The 17,509-nt window shown below is 45.3% G+C and overlaps 1 protein-coding gene across 1 annotated transcript in view; it reads right to left on the reverse strand.

Annotated features, from left to right (window-relative positions):
- noc3l (NOC3-like DNA replication regulator) overlaps positions 1-17,182 on the reverse strand; it is a 50,589-nt gene extending 33,407 nt beyond the window's left edge. The window contains exons 1-6 of the mRNA XM_085994809.1: positions 17,066-17,182; positions 16,976-17,011; positions 16,876-16,940; positions 7,513-7,720; positions 5,888-6,005; positions 1,731-1,888 (exon numbers count right to left, since the gene is read on the reverse strand). Coding sequence (XP_085850935.1) covers positions 1,731-1,888; positions 5,888-6,005; positions 7,513-7,720; positions 16,876-16,884 — 493 coding nt within the window. The 5' untranslated portion in view covers positions 16,885-16,940; positions 16,976-17,011; positions 17,066-17,182. The remainder of the gene's footprint in view (positions 1-1,730; positions 1,889-5,887; positions 6,006-7,512; positions 7,721-16,875; positions 16,941-16,975; positions 17,012-17,065) is intronic.
- Positions 17,183-17,509: the final 327 nt, after the last annotated feature.

The raw sequence follows: 17,509 nt of genomic DNA on the forward strand, positions 1-17,509 counted from the left end.
AAGTTGTTATTTCAAAATTTGTGCTTTTCACAATACTAATATAAACCTAATTAAAAATATATTACAATCAAAACACAAATCTTTCAATTGCCAGTCCATCTCGTAGTCCTAGATCTAAAGGACATTTTACAAGCTACTCCCATATTAATATAAGTACACAATGCCCTGTTTAAAACTTAGAGATTACTTTTCTCCATTAAATTGAAGATTACCATGTATTAACTAAACTGTATCAAACAATATCAATCTTAATTCGTCTGTGAAATTATTATTTAATGTCATTAAGTGATGGGGCCCAACAGTTATTCGTGAGTTATATCTACCAGTAAACATTATTTTATTTAACCTGTGTACTTATTAAAAATAATACATAACACTATCAAGTTTATATTAAACTAGCTGAAGTGCCCGGCGGTGCCGAGGCTTTTTCGAGGGCATGTTGTTGTTGGAAGAGAGAGAGAGAGAGCGACTGGGGGGAAGAGAGTGTGAGACTGGGGGGGGAAGAGAGAGAGCGACTGGGGGGGAAGAGAGAGAGCGACTGGGGGGAAGGGAGGGGAAGGGAGGGCGGGTGGGGGGAAGGGAGGGTGGGGGAGGGGAAGGGAGGGGGGGAAGGGGAAGGGGCGGGGGGGGGGGAAGGGGGGCGGGGGAAGGGGCCGCTCTCGGAGCCCCCGCCCTGCACTCTCGAGAGCCCTGCTCTCCAAGCCCCAGCCGCCCCGCTGTCCGAGCCCCGCCCGAGCCGAGCGTGGAACACTCACCAAGGCCGAGAGCACTGTCGAGAGCCCCGCCCCCCCCGCCCGAGCCGAGCGCGGAACACTCACCAAGGCCGGGAGCACTGTCGAGAGCCCCGCCCGCCCGAGCCGAGCGCGGAACACTCACCAAGGCCGAGAGCACTGTCGAGAGCCCCGCCCCCCCCCGCCCGAGCCCGGAACAGAGACGCCGCGTCTCACCTGCTCCTGCTGCGCGCGCACCCTGACCCTCGTGGCTGACGCCGTTGCCCTAGGTAATGTGACACGGGGGGGGGGGGGGAGGAGCTTAGCAGAAGCCCAATCACCTAGCTCGGGCGTGGCTGGGCAAGAAAGGCGCAGGCTTTCAGGCCTAAGAAAAAAACGGGGAAAGGTAGGAAAAAGAATGTTCAGGTTAGAGAAAATATTTACAAATGAGTGATTTTTTAAAAAACAATTTAATAAATTCAATTTTATTTTGGTGGAAATGTATATTTGAAAAGAAAGACGCAGAAAGCAGGAAAAAGAATGGAAGCAAGATGGCGGCGACTCACCTCGGTTCAGAACGATAAGGCCCGCCCACACACGCACCGATTGGTCGACCGTCAGGTCACCAAAGCGTAGGATTGGTCAATCGTCCCGTCACTCGACCGTAGGAGGGCCCGGCCGCACGCGGCAGCAAGCCGCCGTACGATTGGTCGACCTCGAGGTCACTCTGTCGCTAATGAGCGGATAATGAGATGCTAATGAGCGGAATGTTAAGGTTTTTTGGATACCGCGGGCGCGATTTTAGCCCGGCCGAAACGTAAATACGCTTAAAACCGTCTCGGAAGCGTAAGCTTTCTTTGGAGGTAACGCGCGCGTAGGTACGCCCTGTAACTTTCGAGCGCATAGCCCGCCAGACGCACACGCGATGACAGACAGACAGACAGAAGGACAGATGTACCGATTTATATATATAGATAGATAGATAGATAGATGAGCACAAACAAAACCGTATTTTCTTACTTGGCCTCTCTATTGACTGAGGAATGATACCCCACTTATCTTTGGTAGGCAACAGGTGGATAAGCTCCTTCTCAGGTTCAGTCTGTAAAAACCTTGGCACCTTCTCGTACTGTTTCACCATATTTTCATTCTTTCGTTTTTTGGCATGGATTGGTTCACTGCAATATAACAAATAATTACAATCAGGTTAACTAAGGACCAATATTTAGTGCAAGAGAATAGGTCAGAATTTGTGGAAAAAAGACAATATATTTGCACTTAGAATAAAAAGGCACAGTCTAAATATATTAAGCTAAAGCAATTCCAGACACTGCTTGAGGTTAACTTCCCAAACATATCAAAGCAGTGCTTTATAGTTAGTAAAACTGAAATTAATATGTTGTACTCACTTAATTGTCCAATATAAAATAACCTCACGGGAGGTTAACTAGTACTGTTGTGGGGGAGGGTTTAAACTAATTTGGCAGGGGGGTGGGCACCAGGATGAAACATTTGAGAGGAGAAACAAGGTGCACAGTGGACTGGGAGAGACAAATAGCACTAGAGTAAAGAATAGTTCAGAAATAGGAGGATTCAGACAGGGGGCAAATGCGAAGCAGTCTAAGATGGGTTTGGAGTCCATGTGCGTAAATGCACGGAGCATAGTAAATAAGGTTGGTGAGCTGCAGGCACAAGTCGCCACATGGGACCGTATTATAGTGGCAATAACAGAGACGTGGCTCAAAGAAGGGGAGGATTGCGAACTTAATATTCATGGCTACAAGGCATTCAGGAAAGACAGGGAAGGAAAAAAAGGAGGGGTGGTGGCAGTATTGATCAAAGAAAGTATTTTAGCACTAGGAGAGGGATGATGGAGTTGCGGGGCCAAAGACAGAATCTATTTGGTTAGAATTAAGGAATAATAGAGGAGCTATACACTACTGGGTGTACACTATAGGCCACCAAATAGTGGGAAGGAGATAGAGAAGAAAATTTGTAGGCAAATTACAGAAAGATACAAGAGCTACAGAGTATTGATAATGGGAGAATTTAATTATCCTAATTGGGATAGTAACAGTGAAAAGGGCAAAGAGGGGGAGGAATTCTTGAAATATATAAAAGAAAACATTCTTGATCAGTGTGTTTCCAGCCCAATGAGGAAGGAAGCTGTGCTGGATCTAGTTCTGGGGAATGAAGTGGGGCAAGTGGAGCATGTTTTAGTGGGGGAGCTTTTGGGGAACAGTGATCATAATATCATCAGGTTTAGAATAGTTATGGAAAAGAACAAAGTACAAGCAAGCATAAAATTACTTAACTGGAGGAGGGCTAACTTCAGTGAGTAGAAAAGGAAACTGGCACAGGTGGATTGGAATCAAAAATTTGCAGGCAAAACAGTAATTGAACAATTGGGGGGCCTTCAAAGAGGAGATGGTTTGGGTACAGAGTAGACACATTCCTATGAGGGGTGTAGGAACAGCATCCAAAATTAGAGCTCCCTGGATGACTAAAGATACAGAGGTTAAAATGAGACAGAAAAAGGAAGCTTATGTTAATTGTAAGGTTCATAATACAGTAACCATGCTGAATATAGAAAGTACAGAGGACATCTTAAAAAAGAGAATAAGAGGGGCAAAGAGAGTATGAGAATAGATTACCGACTATCATAATAGGGAACCCAGAAGTCTTTTATAAACACATAAATAGTAAAAGGGTAATCAAAGGAAGGGTGGAGCTGATTCGGAACCAAAAAGGAGATCTTCTTGTGCAGGCAGAGGGCATAGCTGAGGTATTAAATTAATACTTTGCATCTGTCTTCACTCGAGAAGAGGATGCTGCCAATGTAGCAGTAAAGGAGGAGGCAGTAGCGGTATTGGATAGGATAAAAATAGATAAAGAGGATGTACTTAAAAGGCTGGCAGTCCTCAGTCACCCTGTCCGGATGGGATGCATTCTTGAGTTACTGAGAAAAGTAAGGGTGGAAATTGCAGAGGCTCTGGCCACAATCTTCCCATCCTCCTTGGATATGGAGGTGGTGTCAGAGGATGCAAATCCCCTGTTCAAAAAAGGGACAGGGATAAACCCGGCAACAACAGGCCAGTCAGCCTAACTTGGTGGTGGAGAAACTTTGAGACAATAATCTGGGACAAAATTAATTGGCATTTGGAAAAGTATGGGCGAACAAATGAAAGTCAGCTTGGATTTGTTAAAGACAAATCGCGTTTGACTAACTTGATTGAGTTCTTTGATGAAGTAACGGAGAGGGTTGATGAGGGTAGTACAGTCGATGTTGTGTATATGGACTTTCAAAAGGCATTTGACGAAGTACCACATAATAGATTTGTTAGCAAAATTAAAGCCCATGGGCTTAAAGGGACAGTGGCAGCATGGATACAAAATTGGCTAAAGGACAGAAAGCTGAGAGTAGTGGTGAACGGTTGTTTTTCAGACTGGAGAGAATCAAGAATCATAGGCGTTTACGGCACAGAAGGCCGTTCGGCCCATTGTGTCTGTGCTGGTCGAAAAAGAGCTAGCCAGCCTGATCATAAAATAGTGTGGTTACTGGTTAATTCTTTATGGTGGGAGCGTTTTATGGGATCCCACAACCCATACAATGAGGGGGGGCCACACACAGCCATTGGACACAAGTGGCCCATAACTCGGAGCTGGAGCTCTGATCTCTACTCATCAGGACTGCCTGGAGTGGAACCCTGAACCTTCTGACTCAGAGGAAGGAATGCTACCACGAAGCCAAATAAATATACAGTTCCCCAGTGGTCGGTATTAAGACCACTGCTCTTTTTGATATATATTAATGACCTGGACTTGGGTATACAAGGGATTTCAAAAAATACAAAACTCATAAATGTAGTAAACAATGAGGAGGATAGTAACAGACATTAGACAGACTGGTAAAATGGGCAGACACATGGCAGATGAATTTTCACGCAGAGAAGTATGAAGTGATACATTTTGGTAGGAAGAATGAGAAGAGGCAGCGTCAACTAAATGGTATAATTTTTAAAGGGGGTGCAGGAAGAGAGACCAGGGGTTGTACGTACACAAACCTCTGAAGGTGGCAGGACAAGTTGAGAAGGCTGTTACAAAAGCATGTGGGATCCTTGGCTTTATTATTAGAGGAATAAAATACAATAGCGAGGAAGTTATACTAAACCTTTATAAAACACTGGTTAGGCCACAGCTGAAGTATTGTATTCAATTCTGGGCACCACACTTTAGGAAAGATGTCAAGGTCTTGTAGAGGGTGCAGAAGAGATTTGCTAGAGTGGTACCAGGGATGAGGGACTTCAGTTATGTGGAGAAACTGGAGAAACTGGGGTTATTCTCATTAGATCAGAGAAGGTTAAAAGGAGATTTGATAGAGGTGCTCAAAATCATGAATGGTTTTGATAAGAGTAAATAAGGAGAAACTGTTTCCAGCAGCAGAAGGGTCGGTAACCAGAGGACACAGATTTGGCAAAAGAATCAGAGGCGATAGGATGAAACCTTTTTTTACACATCAAGTTGTTGTGATCTGGAATGCACTGGCTGAAAGGGTGGTGAATGCAGATTCAATAGTAACATTCAAAAGAGAATTGGATAAATACTTGAAGGGAAAAAAAATTACAGGGCTATGGGTAAAGAGCAGGGGAGTGGGATTAATTGGATAGCTCTACCAAAGAGCTGGCATAGGCACGATGGGCCGAATGGGCTCCTTCTGTGCTGTATCATTCCATGATTCTAACTTACTAGTAATAAATGTTTGCTAAGGTATAGGAAACTTAAAAGGACTTACCAGTCTCAGCCAGATTCTCTGAAGGAAAGAGGAAAAGCAACTGAGCACGGGACACTTCCCAGTATTACTCAAGTACACATCATGTCAGATGTAAAAAAAAAAGTATTATAGGCCTTTGTGGAAATGTACAAAGACTGCAATATCCCAATCTCTTGATTAAGGATCACACGTTGAGTTGGGAAATAGGGTAGCAAAAATACAACAGTGCTTTTAAAAATTAAGCAAGACTAGCAGCTTATTGGTATCTAAAAACCTGCACAGTGCTTTTGTTCAGTTTATTTGAATAACAAATTCATGATATAATTGGAGCCGATATACTTGCCTCTGAGATATAGTGAATCTGCACAATGAAGTTAAATGAAAAATTTAACTATAAAGATCTTACCTTGACTGAAGATCCCTGGTGAGAAACGATGCCCTTTGACCCATACTTTGCATATATTCTAAATCATCATCCTCCAGCATATCTAAAGGAAGAGCATCCTCCTCCTCCTCCTCCTCATCTATTTATGTATGTGGACAACACAATTGGTTAATAATTTGCAGTGTTCTAAAATACTTTTAGAGTAACTACGCAAAAAAGACAATGGCCCGGATTTTGTGTTGAGAATAACGGTGAGGCTATCAGCGCTCACTGTTATTATGGAGTAAATGAAACAGCAACTTCCGGCGTCCACACATGCACAGATAAAACACAGAAATCTGGAAGTTGCTGTCCGATTTGTCCTGCTCCTCCACAGGTTTCGCTCCACTGGTACCTCACCAATAGATTTGGCATTGAAATCCATGCAAGGACGTGAAGTTCCTGTACTTACCCACTAGACACGCCAGAAAGTTAGGGCTGGTGCATTCAAGTGTTAAGTAAATTTTTAACAGCATGATAAGTTTTAATTACTGCCAAACAACCTCTCTGGCACAGAAAATGTAATTTTTTTTGTTTTTGTTTTGAGTGTGGCGTCTCATTCCTTCAGAATTTAATTCTTGTTGGGGAATTCAAAAAAATAAAAAATTAAAATAATTGTTTTAACTTTTTCTTTGCTTCTTTCATCTCTCTCAATCACATCTTTCTGTCCCTTTCTTTATTTTGATTTCTGTACATGATTTTAAAATGAATTAAATATTCCAATTTATACTTCCTGGTTTAGACTTTGCGTGTCTCAGTGAGAATTCTGCAATCTGATTGGTTGAAGAGTTATGCTGCTGCTTTCCCTGCTCAGAGGCCACCGATCCCCTGTAGAGGGCACCGCGCTGGATCAGACGCCCGATGACAGCAAGTAGCCACTCAAAAGCCCGCAAAAAGTCTGTGGGGCAGCTGTAAGTGTAGTGAACAGTGAGCGCCATTCCTTCGCCGCTGAGCGCAAAATCCGGGCCAAAGAATAATTCAGTAACATTATTCTTTACTATGCCCAACAATCATCATTTGAAGTCTCTTCATTAACCCCATTGTTACATTACTTCAACTTTCATAGAACTAGAAACCAGTTATACAATGTCAATTTACAGCATTAAAAAAAAATCAAACTAACACGCATTGTTTTCTTCTCATACATACAAATTTGCATAGCTTGATTTATAGTAAATAGGTGTCCTGCACTTTTACTTTGTGATGAAGAAGAAATGAGAACAAGGCTGTCACTACACCAAAGTATAATGTTGTTGTGCCTAATATTTAAATTAACAAATGGTAAGAAACTAGAACACGAACTGAACTGATTGGGTTGAATCCTCAAATGAGTTAAATTAACATTTTTAAACAACTGTACCTATTTGATGGAGATGATCAAAGATAAGGGTCGTTCTATACGAAGATCACTGATTCATTTTTTTTCTTCATGGATACATGGGTGGAATCATCATGGAATACAATCTCCAAGTCAGCAGTAAAAAAAAACGTAATCTCATAATAAAAAATGGAATTTGATTTATTTAGCCACTATAATCCGATGGTCCTGCCTATACTATGTGCTTTATTGGGGTCATAATAAGTCAACATAGGTCTATGGGACTTGCCTGGCCTTTTCCTTTTTGGCTGATCCAATGGTGTTCCTGTTTTAGCTGAAACATCTCGAGCAGCTTGTCGAAGCTGTTTCTGTTCTTTCTTGTATTTCTTTGCCACACTTTGCTGCTTATATTGTTTATTTTTCAATTTATTTGCAAGCTTCACATTGCTAGTTTTCAGCAGCCTGCGAAAATTTGGAACTCTCTTTGTGTTTTTTCTCTGTAACAGAAGGCAGATGTTAACATTTCCATGAGACATATAGATTGATGTCTCAGCAAGTTTATTCAGTCAGTAATCCGACAGACCAGGAAGGTTTTTGCTTTGTGCAGTTAATTTATTTCGGCCGGTGCAGTAATATGGACACTACAACTGTTCTCAGTGCCTGAGGTAGGGAGGAAAAACAGGACAGATTTCACATACCTAATACTACTCAGCAACTCCCGCTGGGTGTTGTGTGAGGACCATAGAAACATAGAAGATAGGAGCAGGAGTAGGCCATTCGGCTCCTGAAGCCTGCTCCGCCATTTAATGAGATCATGGCTGATCATCCAAATTCAGTACCCTGTCCCTGCCTTCTCCCCATATCCCTTTAGCCTTAAGAAATATATCTAACTCCTTCTTGAATATATTTAATGAATTGGCTTCTACTGTCTTCTGTGGTAGAGAATTCCACAGGTTCACCACTCTCTGGGTGAAGAAATTCCTCCTCATCTCTGTCCTAAATGGCTTACCCCTTATCCTTAGACTGTGACCCCTGGTTCTGGACTCCCCCGCTATCGGGAACAGCCTTCCTGCATCTAGTCTGTCTAGTCCTGTTAGAATTTTATAAGTTTCAATGAGATCCCCTCTCATTCTTCTAAACTCTAGCGAATATAAGCCCAATCGACCCAATCTCTCCTTATACATCATTCCTGCCACCCCAGGTATCAGTCTGGTGAATCTTCGCTGCACTCCCTCCATGGCAAGAACATCCTTCCTCAGATAAGGCAACCAAAACTGCACACAATACTCAAGGTGCGGTCTCACCAAGGCCCTGTACAACTGCAGCAAGACATCCTTGTTCCTGTACTCGAATCCTCTCGCTATGAAGGCCAACATGCCATTTGCCTTCTTAACCACCTGCTGCACCTGCATGCTTACCTTCAGCGACTGGTGCACAAGGACACCCAGGTCTCGTTGCACTTCCCCTTCTTCCAATCTATTGCCGTTCAGATAATAATCTGCCTTCCTGTTTTTGCCACCAAAGTGGATAACCTCGCATTTATCCACATTATACTCCATCTGCCATGCATCTGCCCAATCACCCAACCTGTCCAAATCCTACTGGAGTTTCTCGGCATCCTCCTCACAGCACACACGCCCACCCAGCTTTGTGTCATCTGCAAACTTGGAGATATTACGTCTAGTTCCCTCGTCTAAATCATTAATATATATTGTGAATAGCTGGGGCCCTAGCACCGATCCCTACGGTACCGATCACTGCCTGCCACTCGGAAAAAGACCCGTTTATTCCAACTCTTTGCTTCCTGTCTGCCAACCAGTTCTCTATCCAAGTCAGTACCTTGCCCCCAATCCCATGTGCTTTAACTTTACATGCTAATCTCTTATGCAGGACCTTATCGAAAGCCTTCTGAAAGTCCAAATACACCACATCCACTGGTTCTCCCTTATCTATTCTACCAGTTACATCCTCAAAAATTCAGGTTTGGCTGTGCTGCCCTCTGTGGTCAAACAGCTTGTCAACACTGCAAATGTCTACATGTGACTAATGTTACTTGGGAATTGGCATGACAGTAACTGATGCCTATGGAACCCTCCCAAGCAAACATCCAACAACTTCATGTACGGAAAGGGTGGAGGAACACTTGCAAAAATATAGACATTACTTTATAATGACCATGGTAAAATAAGGTAGGTAACACACATTTGCACTGTTCCAGCTTTAACCACCCATACTACAATGTGCTGAAATGTTTTTTATATTTATATACATTATACACAAGTGTAATGTTGCCAGTACACACACCCTGTTGGTTTAGCAGGCTCCTTTACAAACAGTATATCCATTTCAAGTGTTGACGGGGTTGGGTGGCAAGAATTGTATCAAATCCTTAATTTTCTTCTTATTGGTAAAACAGATTTTCACACTATAATCTGTGAGAAATAACAGTTTTTATCTGTCTGGGGCAAGCATACTGTGTGCCATGAGCACTGTTTTGATAATTCTCTATTTTCTATTTGTTGACATACTAACACAATTTTTATTGTCGTATAGCAATAAAAAAAACAGGTTTCTACAATCAAAGCAATGTTTTCCTTTAACTAACTAGCACTGTCTTTCAATAGCTACGCCACAAGGTCCCTGGGAATGCGTCAATAATTGTGGGGTCCTTGGGAATATATCAGTATTTACAAGGGGTCACCCATACAGAAACGTTTTAAAATAACTGCTATAGGATCGTGTTTATTTCAGCAGTTAATTTTGATAACGTTCACCATCCCACAAGATCATTTACATGGGCTTCTGCTGTTGCTCTGCTTTGGCCCAACACCAACTTTTAATCAATGTCAAGCAGGAGGTAGGAAAGGTTAACAGCACCATTATGAGGTCATGAATTGCTGGGGTCACTATACTAAACAGCATCTTATAATAGCAACAGATAATTAATTAGGACATAAATACAGTAACTGAAGTAGTTTGGAATGAGTTACATATTGAAGAAACACATGGATTGTTGTCTATTATAATGCAATAAAATGCGGAAGCCATAGTATTTCTCTGCAATATGAAGGAAATAAATGTTAATGTCGCTGCCATTCAAAAAAAAAGTCAGTATTGCTGCCATTCCAAACTTGTGGTATAAGAACACTTCTGCCCACGTCATGAGCAAATCACAAGAGCTGACCTTGTAAGAGGTCATACACTTTGGAGTGTAGTTCAAGGCAGTAACATTGGTGCAGAAATTCCGATCCTACAGGTGGGTACGCGCTGTGTACCCACCTGTAGGGACATCGGAAATGCCGGTTTCAGGCATGCACAGCTCTTGACAGATCCTCCGGCTGCCGAAGGGCCTCTTCAGGCGGATAGTTCCGCTTTTTGGAGACCCTCCACCCGCAGAAAACCCTTACAATTCTTGCGCCTGGTAAAAGCAGTTGGTAAAAGAGTTGAAAAAAAGTAAAAATAAAATAAAATTTTTCCACTGATTTATCATTTAAAAATACTTTAAAGGTAAGTTTATTTTTAGACCCATTAAAAACTTTAATTATTTTTTTCAAAAAATAAAATTTGTTTAAAATACTTAATTTATTGTAATTTAGTCATTTTAAAAATGATTTTTAAATTTTTTTTTAAAGTTTCACTATGTTTTGGGGGTGATCTCTATTCATATATTTGACAGGTCTTCCTGTCAAATGTATGAAGGGAGATTCCCTCCTGTGATTGGCTCCCCATGGCCCACCTGATCCCAGGGACGCTGCGAACTGCCTGCACCTCTGGGATACGTGGGCCCTGCGCACTGGCTGTCTGGAGAGGCCCAGCAGCGGAACTCTGCGCCTCCCGGGAGCCCTCCGGTCCAGGCGCAATTTTTCCAGATCGCAGCCCTCTGCCTGCGGGAGGCCTGCGATCAGAATATCTGGGCCATTGAGTTTATCAATGCCATCTCAACACTGACATGCATTCGATCCCTGAAATGCACTTCCGGCTTGCAATTCTTTTATAATATAAACAGGCGCATTTAATCAGGAAATTTATTCAGTTCCAAGTAAGCTTTCTTCTACATTTCCATCTTTTCTTGGCCAGCACCAGGAGTTACAGTAATCGGCAAACTCCTGCATCTGAATCACATGATTTTAACATGATCTGAAGTTCAATTATAATCGGGGTATTTCACTGTGTCTGTAAGGGTTTGGAATTTGATCGAAGAGTTTTGTGAGCAGGCTTCATACTTCAAGTGTCAAAATATATATATATATCTATATATATAAAGTGGCTCTTCTGTCTGTCCGTTCTCTATACGTTTGAAAGTTACAGAGCGTACCGACGGGCGCGTCGCCTCAAAAGAAAGCTTGCGATTCCGGACTGGTCATAGGCGTATTTACGTTTCGGCCGCACAAAAATCCCGCCCACGGTATCCGAAAAACGTTCAGCCTTCCGCTCATTAGCATCTCATTAGCGACCGTGTGACGTCGAGGTCGACCAATCGGACGGCGGGTTCCTTCCGACAGTTGAGTGTCGAGTGACTCGACGATTGACCAATCCTACGCTTCGGTGACCTGACCGGTCGACCAATCGGTGCGTGTGTGGGCGGGCCTTATCCTTCTGAACCGAGGTGAGTGGCCGCCATCTTGATTTTTCACGATTTTTTCCCCCACTTTCAGTGTGTTAGGGAAGTAAGGTAAATATTTGAATTATGTGTTAGGGAATTAATTAACAATTTATTTGAGTTTTATATTGTGTTTAGCAACCCCCCCCCTCCTCCTCACCCTCGCGCAGGGGGGACTCGGGGCCTGAAGCTCAAAAATTTTCTCTCTCTTGCTCTCTCTTTCTTCCCTCTCTCTCTCTCCTTCTCCTCTTCCCTCTCTCTCCTTCTCCTCTTCCCTCTCTCTCCTCTTCCCTCTCTCTCCTTCTCCTCTTCCCTCTCTGTCTCTCTCTACTTCCCCCTCTCAGGTTTCACGGTGTCGCGGACGGAGCGCGGGCGGGCCGCCCGAAGTTTCCCGCTCGCTAACGGCTGCCAAGCCGCCCTTGCCTGCTCCCCGCGGGCCGCCTCGCGCCGCCCGCACTGACCGCGCATGCGCCGCCCGCCCGCAGCGGCCGTCCATCAGCCGCGCGATACGCGGGGGACCTCAGCTCCGGTCCGTCCCGGCCTCAGAACCCGACCGCGCCTTAAGCGCTAGGCCCCGCACGGCCGCTATCGCAACGGCACCGGACCTCAGGCGCTAGGCAGGGGGAGGGGCCGGAGAGGGACAGAGGGGAGTGGGGGAGGGGAGGGGTGGGGGTGGGCGAGGGGAGGAGAGGGGTGGGGGAGGGTAGGTGTGGGGGTGGGGGAGGGGAGGGAGGGAGACAGGGGAGGGAGAGAGGGGAGGGGAGGGAGGGATAGGACAGGGAGAGGACATGACAGGGAGAGGACATGACAGGGAGAGGGGGGACACACAGGGGCAGGGAGACCAAGCGCCCCAAAATTGCCCTCGCAACGCGGGGCTCCCCAGCTATTTTTATATATATGCATGCTGTTTCTTGTCCTGACTTGAAGGCAGAAACTTATAAGCACTAGGCAATCTGCAAGCTTCCCTCACCAAACAGCAATTAAACTCCGATTGATTGACCCAGGAACTATTTAGATGCCATCTACTCACCAGCAAGTACTCAGGTCTTTGTAATCTGTTTGGAGTCTTATAACTTCACTTGAATGCACGTTTTTGGCTTGCATGTCACTGCATCTTTAAACTTACTTAAAAACCTTCAGGAAGCACAGGATGGTACTGGAGACGGCACAGGATGGGAGTCATCTTGGCCACTGCTTTCCGGCTGGAGGAAGAGAGCCAGCAGCAACACATAGGGCAAATGTTAGGGAGCTGCATATAGGGCTGTAAGCAGTCCACCAAGGAAGAAAGCTGCTCACAGGTATCCTTACCCTGCCTATGGGGTATATAGGCCTAGAATCATCTACCTCCAATTTAGTTAGTAGTGTGTAAGGAGGCTTCTCAAGAGAGGCGATAGGAGAACTTTGCAACCTGTTACAGTCGGGCCTGGAACCCACTGCCTCAAATAGCACTGCATTGTCTGTGGCAGTGAAAGTCATGACACCACTCTCTGGCCTGGAATTTGCGGAGGGTATGGGCCATACCTCCTTTGAAATCCACCACAAGTTCGGGATTTCCGCATGCGCGAAATCCAGAACTTGGGGTTCGTCAACGTACGTGTTGACTGGCCATCCGCACGGCCCACGAAAAAGCAACTGCTGCCAGAGTTGGCCGACTGGTAAGCAATGGCGTTCGGAAATGTTACGGTTGATGCAAACAGGCACAGGACCGGTTTGCATCAGCGGAAGGGGATACATCAGGCATGTTTTCAACATTTTCATCTCGGAAATCATACACATACATGTAGTTGAAGATATAAGAGTTTTAATGATGTCAAAAATTATCAAAAAATTTAAGTTTTAGTAAAGTTGGTGGAATGAAACTAATTAGGAATTAAATCTGATTTCAGAATTCCACTAAATCTGATTACGGATTCCCTTAGGAAATGATTAAAATCTAATTCTGTTTTGTGATTGGAGGACCAGGCCCACGTGATCCCAGGTAGGCTTCCATACCACCTGTGTCCCTGGGATCCGTGGGCCATTACGCTGCCCTCCACAATTTTTGGCCCAATGTTTTTCACCTCAGCCTCCTTCCTGGTTTCAGCAGATGACCCATGTAACATCAATCAGTCTGCAGTCAATTCCTGCATCCAGCAGTTCAATGACACTCTCTTCTCAAAGGCCAATGACTATATCAAGCTCCCCATGAACACCAGAAGCCAGCAGGAAAGTGCTGTGGTTTTTGCTACCATTACAAACTTCCCCCAAGTACAGGCGGTGATAGACTGCACCCTTGTTGCCATCAGGACACCTGCCAACAAACCAGGACCCTTGATAAACTGAGGAATTTCACTCAACACTTAGCTGGTCTGTGACCACCGACAACAGTTAATGCCACTCCCATTGTGCCACTGCCACCACCACAAGGCTGTGGCTCAGCACTTCCATTTATCTGAGGGAGAGCAGAATGTAGGAGACTTGCAACACAACTGTAGCTCTATTTATTCAGTCATTCCCCAGCCTCCTGATGGCAGAGGACATGATGGTGCCAAGAGCCTGACTGGCACGAGTTTGGGCAGCCGAGAGATGCCAGTACCTGTGCCAAAGACTCCTGGAAAAAGGGCCCAACTGCAGCATCCCCCATAAATGGTGACCACATGTTCCATGACAGACTGCAGAGTGCTGATACATTGCACCAGAACCCCCACACAAGCTGGAAGCAGACTCCTCCATAGTCCAGACATGTCCACTGCTTTGCGCAAATACTGGTGCACATGAAAAATCTTTCTTTTAAATGCTGAACCCCTAAAGTCTGCATCTCTGTCCTCTTCAGCAGAGCAAGGACTTAAGCTTGTCATCCAGCGAGCCATTTCCTGGTCTATCCTTTTCACTCGTGCCAGCTCCTGCTCACTTGTGCTGTGTGAATCACTATGCAGGCCCCTCTAACTCACTATCTATACCAGCCAGTGCTGGTTTCTGTGCTGGTGCTTGTAAAGGTTGGAACGTGTGATCACGCATCTTTGCAAGGATGGTTCCCTTTAGCTGCAGGGCCCATTCTACGGATGGACCTGGAAAAAGGGGACAGGGACAAGGGTCAGTTTGATACAGCATTAGCAGACGAGTGGTATTGCAATGCAGCACCAGGTTGCTATGCTGCCTGCATGTGCGATTGTTTGAGGAAAGAACCCTCTGAGAACTCTTGAGTTCCTCCAATTCTGGCCTCTTGTGCATCCCTGATTTCCTTCGCCCCTCCATTGACAGCTGTGCCTTCAGCTGTCTGGGCCCTATGCTCTGAAATTTGCTCCCTACACCTCTCCATCCCTCTTTCCTCCTTTAAGACGCTCCTTAAACCTATCTTGTTCACCTGTCCTAATATCTACTTATGTGTCTCGGTGTCTAATTTTGTCTGACAACGCTCCTGTGAAGCACCTTGGGACATGTTACTATGTTAAAAGCGCTATATAAATGTAAGTTGTTATTATTGTAGCAAGAAAAATAGGTAAGGACTGTAGCTAAATATCCTGCTGCACTTGCCCTCCAGCCTTGTCATCTTCCTCGTGCCAATAACCTCCAAGGGGCTTGGCTCTATTGGACCGGGGGATTGGGCAATGGCTGGACCTTTCAGTTCTGGTTCTCTACCTTGTGTTGCTTGCTGGCTTGCGCTCCAAGAATAGTGGGGGTGAGTTTGTGTGTGGTCCTTTGAAAGGGCTGTGCACATGCGTGAGGTAGCTTCATATAGTGTGCATGCTGACAGGGAAGCAGAAAGTGTGAGCAAGAGGTGGTTATGTGCAAGAAAGTGATTTCAATATGAATTGTGAAAGCAGTTAGCAAAATATTGAAATGCATTCCAGTTGTAATTAGGTAAAAGCAGAAGGCTGTTGGTGCATGTTGAGAGCAGTGTCTGGTTGTGATTGGAGTACAAGCATGGGCATTGGAGGATACAACGGCCGGGTATGCTGAGGACAAGTGTATAGTGGCAAGGCACCATTCTGACAAAAAGACACATCATGAAATTATTCTCACCTTTGCTGTCCGACTAAGGTCACTGAACTTTTATCAACACTGCAGCCAGGTCCTTGGCATAATGCTGCAGACATTGCCATTCTTTGCTACCTCTTTTCAAGCCTGCTGGATCATCTGCCCAGGCACCTGTCTGCCATCTGATGCCCAGAGGACCTCTGTCTAATCCTCATCTGCTCCACTAATACTTCCACTGCAGTACTGGTGAAACAGGGTACCCTGGCCTCACAAATTAAAAAATTGCACCCAAAAGACTTCTGAAATTAAAAGAAACCCCCGTACACTAGATGTATCCGCCACTTAGCCCCTTCCCCTCACCCAAATGACTTCAGAGGATAACTGTAAATGAGTGGTCTTCATTAAATAGACATTTTAAAATGTTTAATTTTTAACCCTCACCATTTTTAAAGCTGAGGATATGCAGCAAAGTGGTCGGATGTACCAGTTGAAGGTAGGCTGACACTCCAGTGCAGTACTGAGGGGGGGCTGTCTTTCGTATGAGACATTAAACCGAGGCCCGGACTGCTCGCTCAAGTGGACGTAAAAGAGCCCATTGTACGATTCAAGTTCTCCAAGTGTCCTGGCCAATAATTATCTCTTAACTAACATCACTTATGATCTGGTCATTGTCACATTGCTGTTTGTGGGACTTTTCTGTGCTGACCTGTTTCCTTTATTGGCTACTTTATTTCCTTTATTGGTTTCCTACAACACTGACTACACTTCAAAAAGTACTTCATTGGCTATGGAGCGCCCGGTGGTCGTGAAAGGCGCTATATAAATGCAAGTCTTCCTTTCTTTGAATGCCGTGTTTATGCCATTTTCCCGGGGTTTCCGCGGCCCTTTCGCCAACATTACGCCGGACAAGCAGGAGATCCCCTCACCCCGGCAGTTTAACCAGCGAGGGCCGGCTGATCCAGTTAACCGGCCATTTCCAGGATTTGTTTCTATTGCACATACCGGCCGCCGCTTGCTCCAGGTGAAGCCATGTGAGCGCAGCTGTCACAAACCGCTGGGCCCTTCAACACCCCGGCCCACCCGCCGCTCACTTACCGGCCCCATGTTGCACCGACTCTGCTCACTCGACTACTTCCCGAAGAATTTCAACCACCAGCGGTCTGTGGCGGGGCCGCTCGGGCGCTCGAGCCCCGGCCTGTGGCGGGCGCCGCTCGGGCGTTGGAGCCCCGGCCTGTGGCGGGGTCGCTAGAGCCCCGGCCTGTGGCGGGGTCGCTAGAGCCCCGGCCTGTGACGGCGGGGCCGCGCGGTCGCTGGAGCCCCGGGAGGAATGGAACGTTCACCGCTTCAAACCAAACGGTTTGGAATCAGAGTCACACGTGCCCCCGGATCCATGGAGATACAAACAACGCACAAGCGCCGCCAAGAGCGGCGCTATAACGTACATCACCGCCCCCCTGGAGGACCAAAATCCTTTCATTGGAGGACTAACCTGCTCAGGGGCATAGACGGCGTTTCACTGCAGCTTAGAACGTTAGAAACTCAGACTATTTGAAACATAGATATACATATTCAGAGACAAAACAGGCGCCATTTTGGAGCGTCTGAAAACAAAAGACCATCTACTTAGAACTTTAAAACTGCCAAATCACTGACAGTGGGAGTGAAACTATCCTCTATTGACCACTTGATTCAGCAAGCTGGTTAGAGAGAATCAGAACTAGTGGTGGAG

This window comes from Somniosus microcephalus, chromosome 8 (assembly GCF_052327205.1).
Source record: "Somniosus microcephalus isolate GS21.2 chromosome 8, FLI_Smic_1.0, whole genome shotgun sequence".
Taxonomy (NCBI): Eukaryota; Metazoa; Chordata; class Chondrichthyes; order Squaliformes; family Somniosidae; genus Somniosus; species Somniosus microcephalus.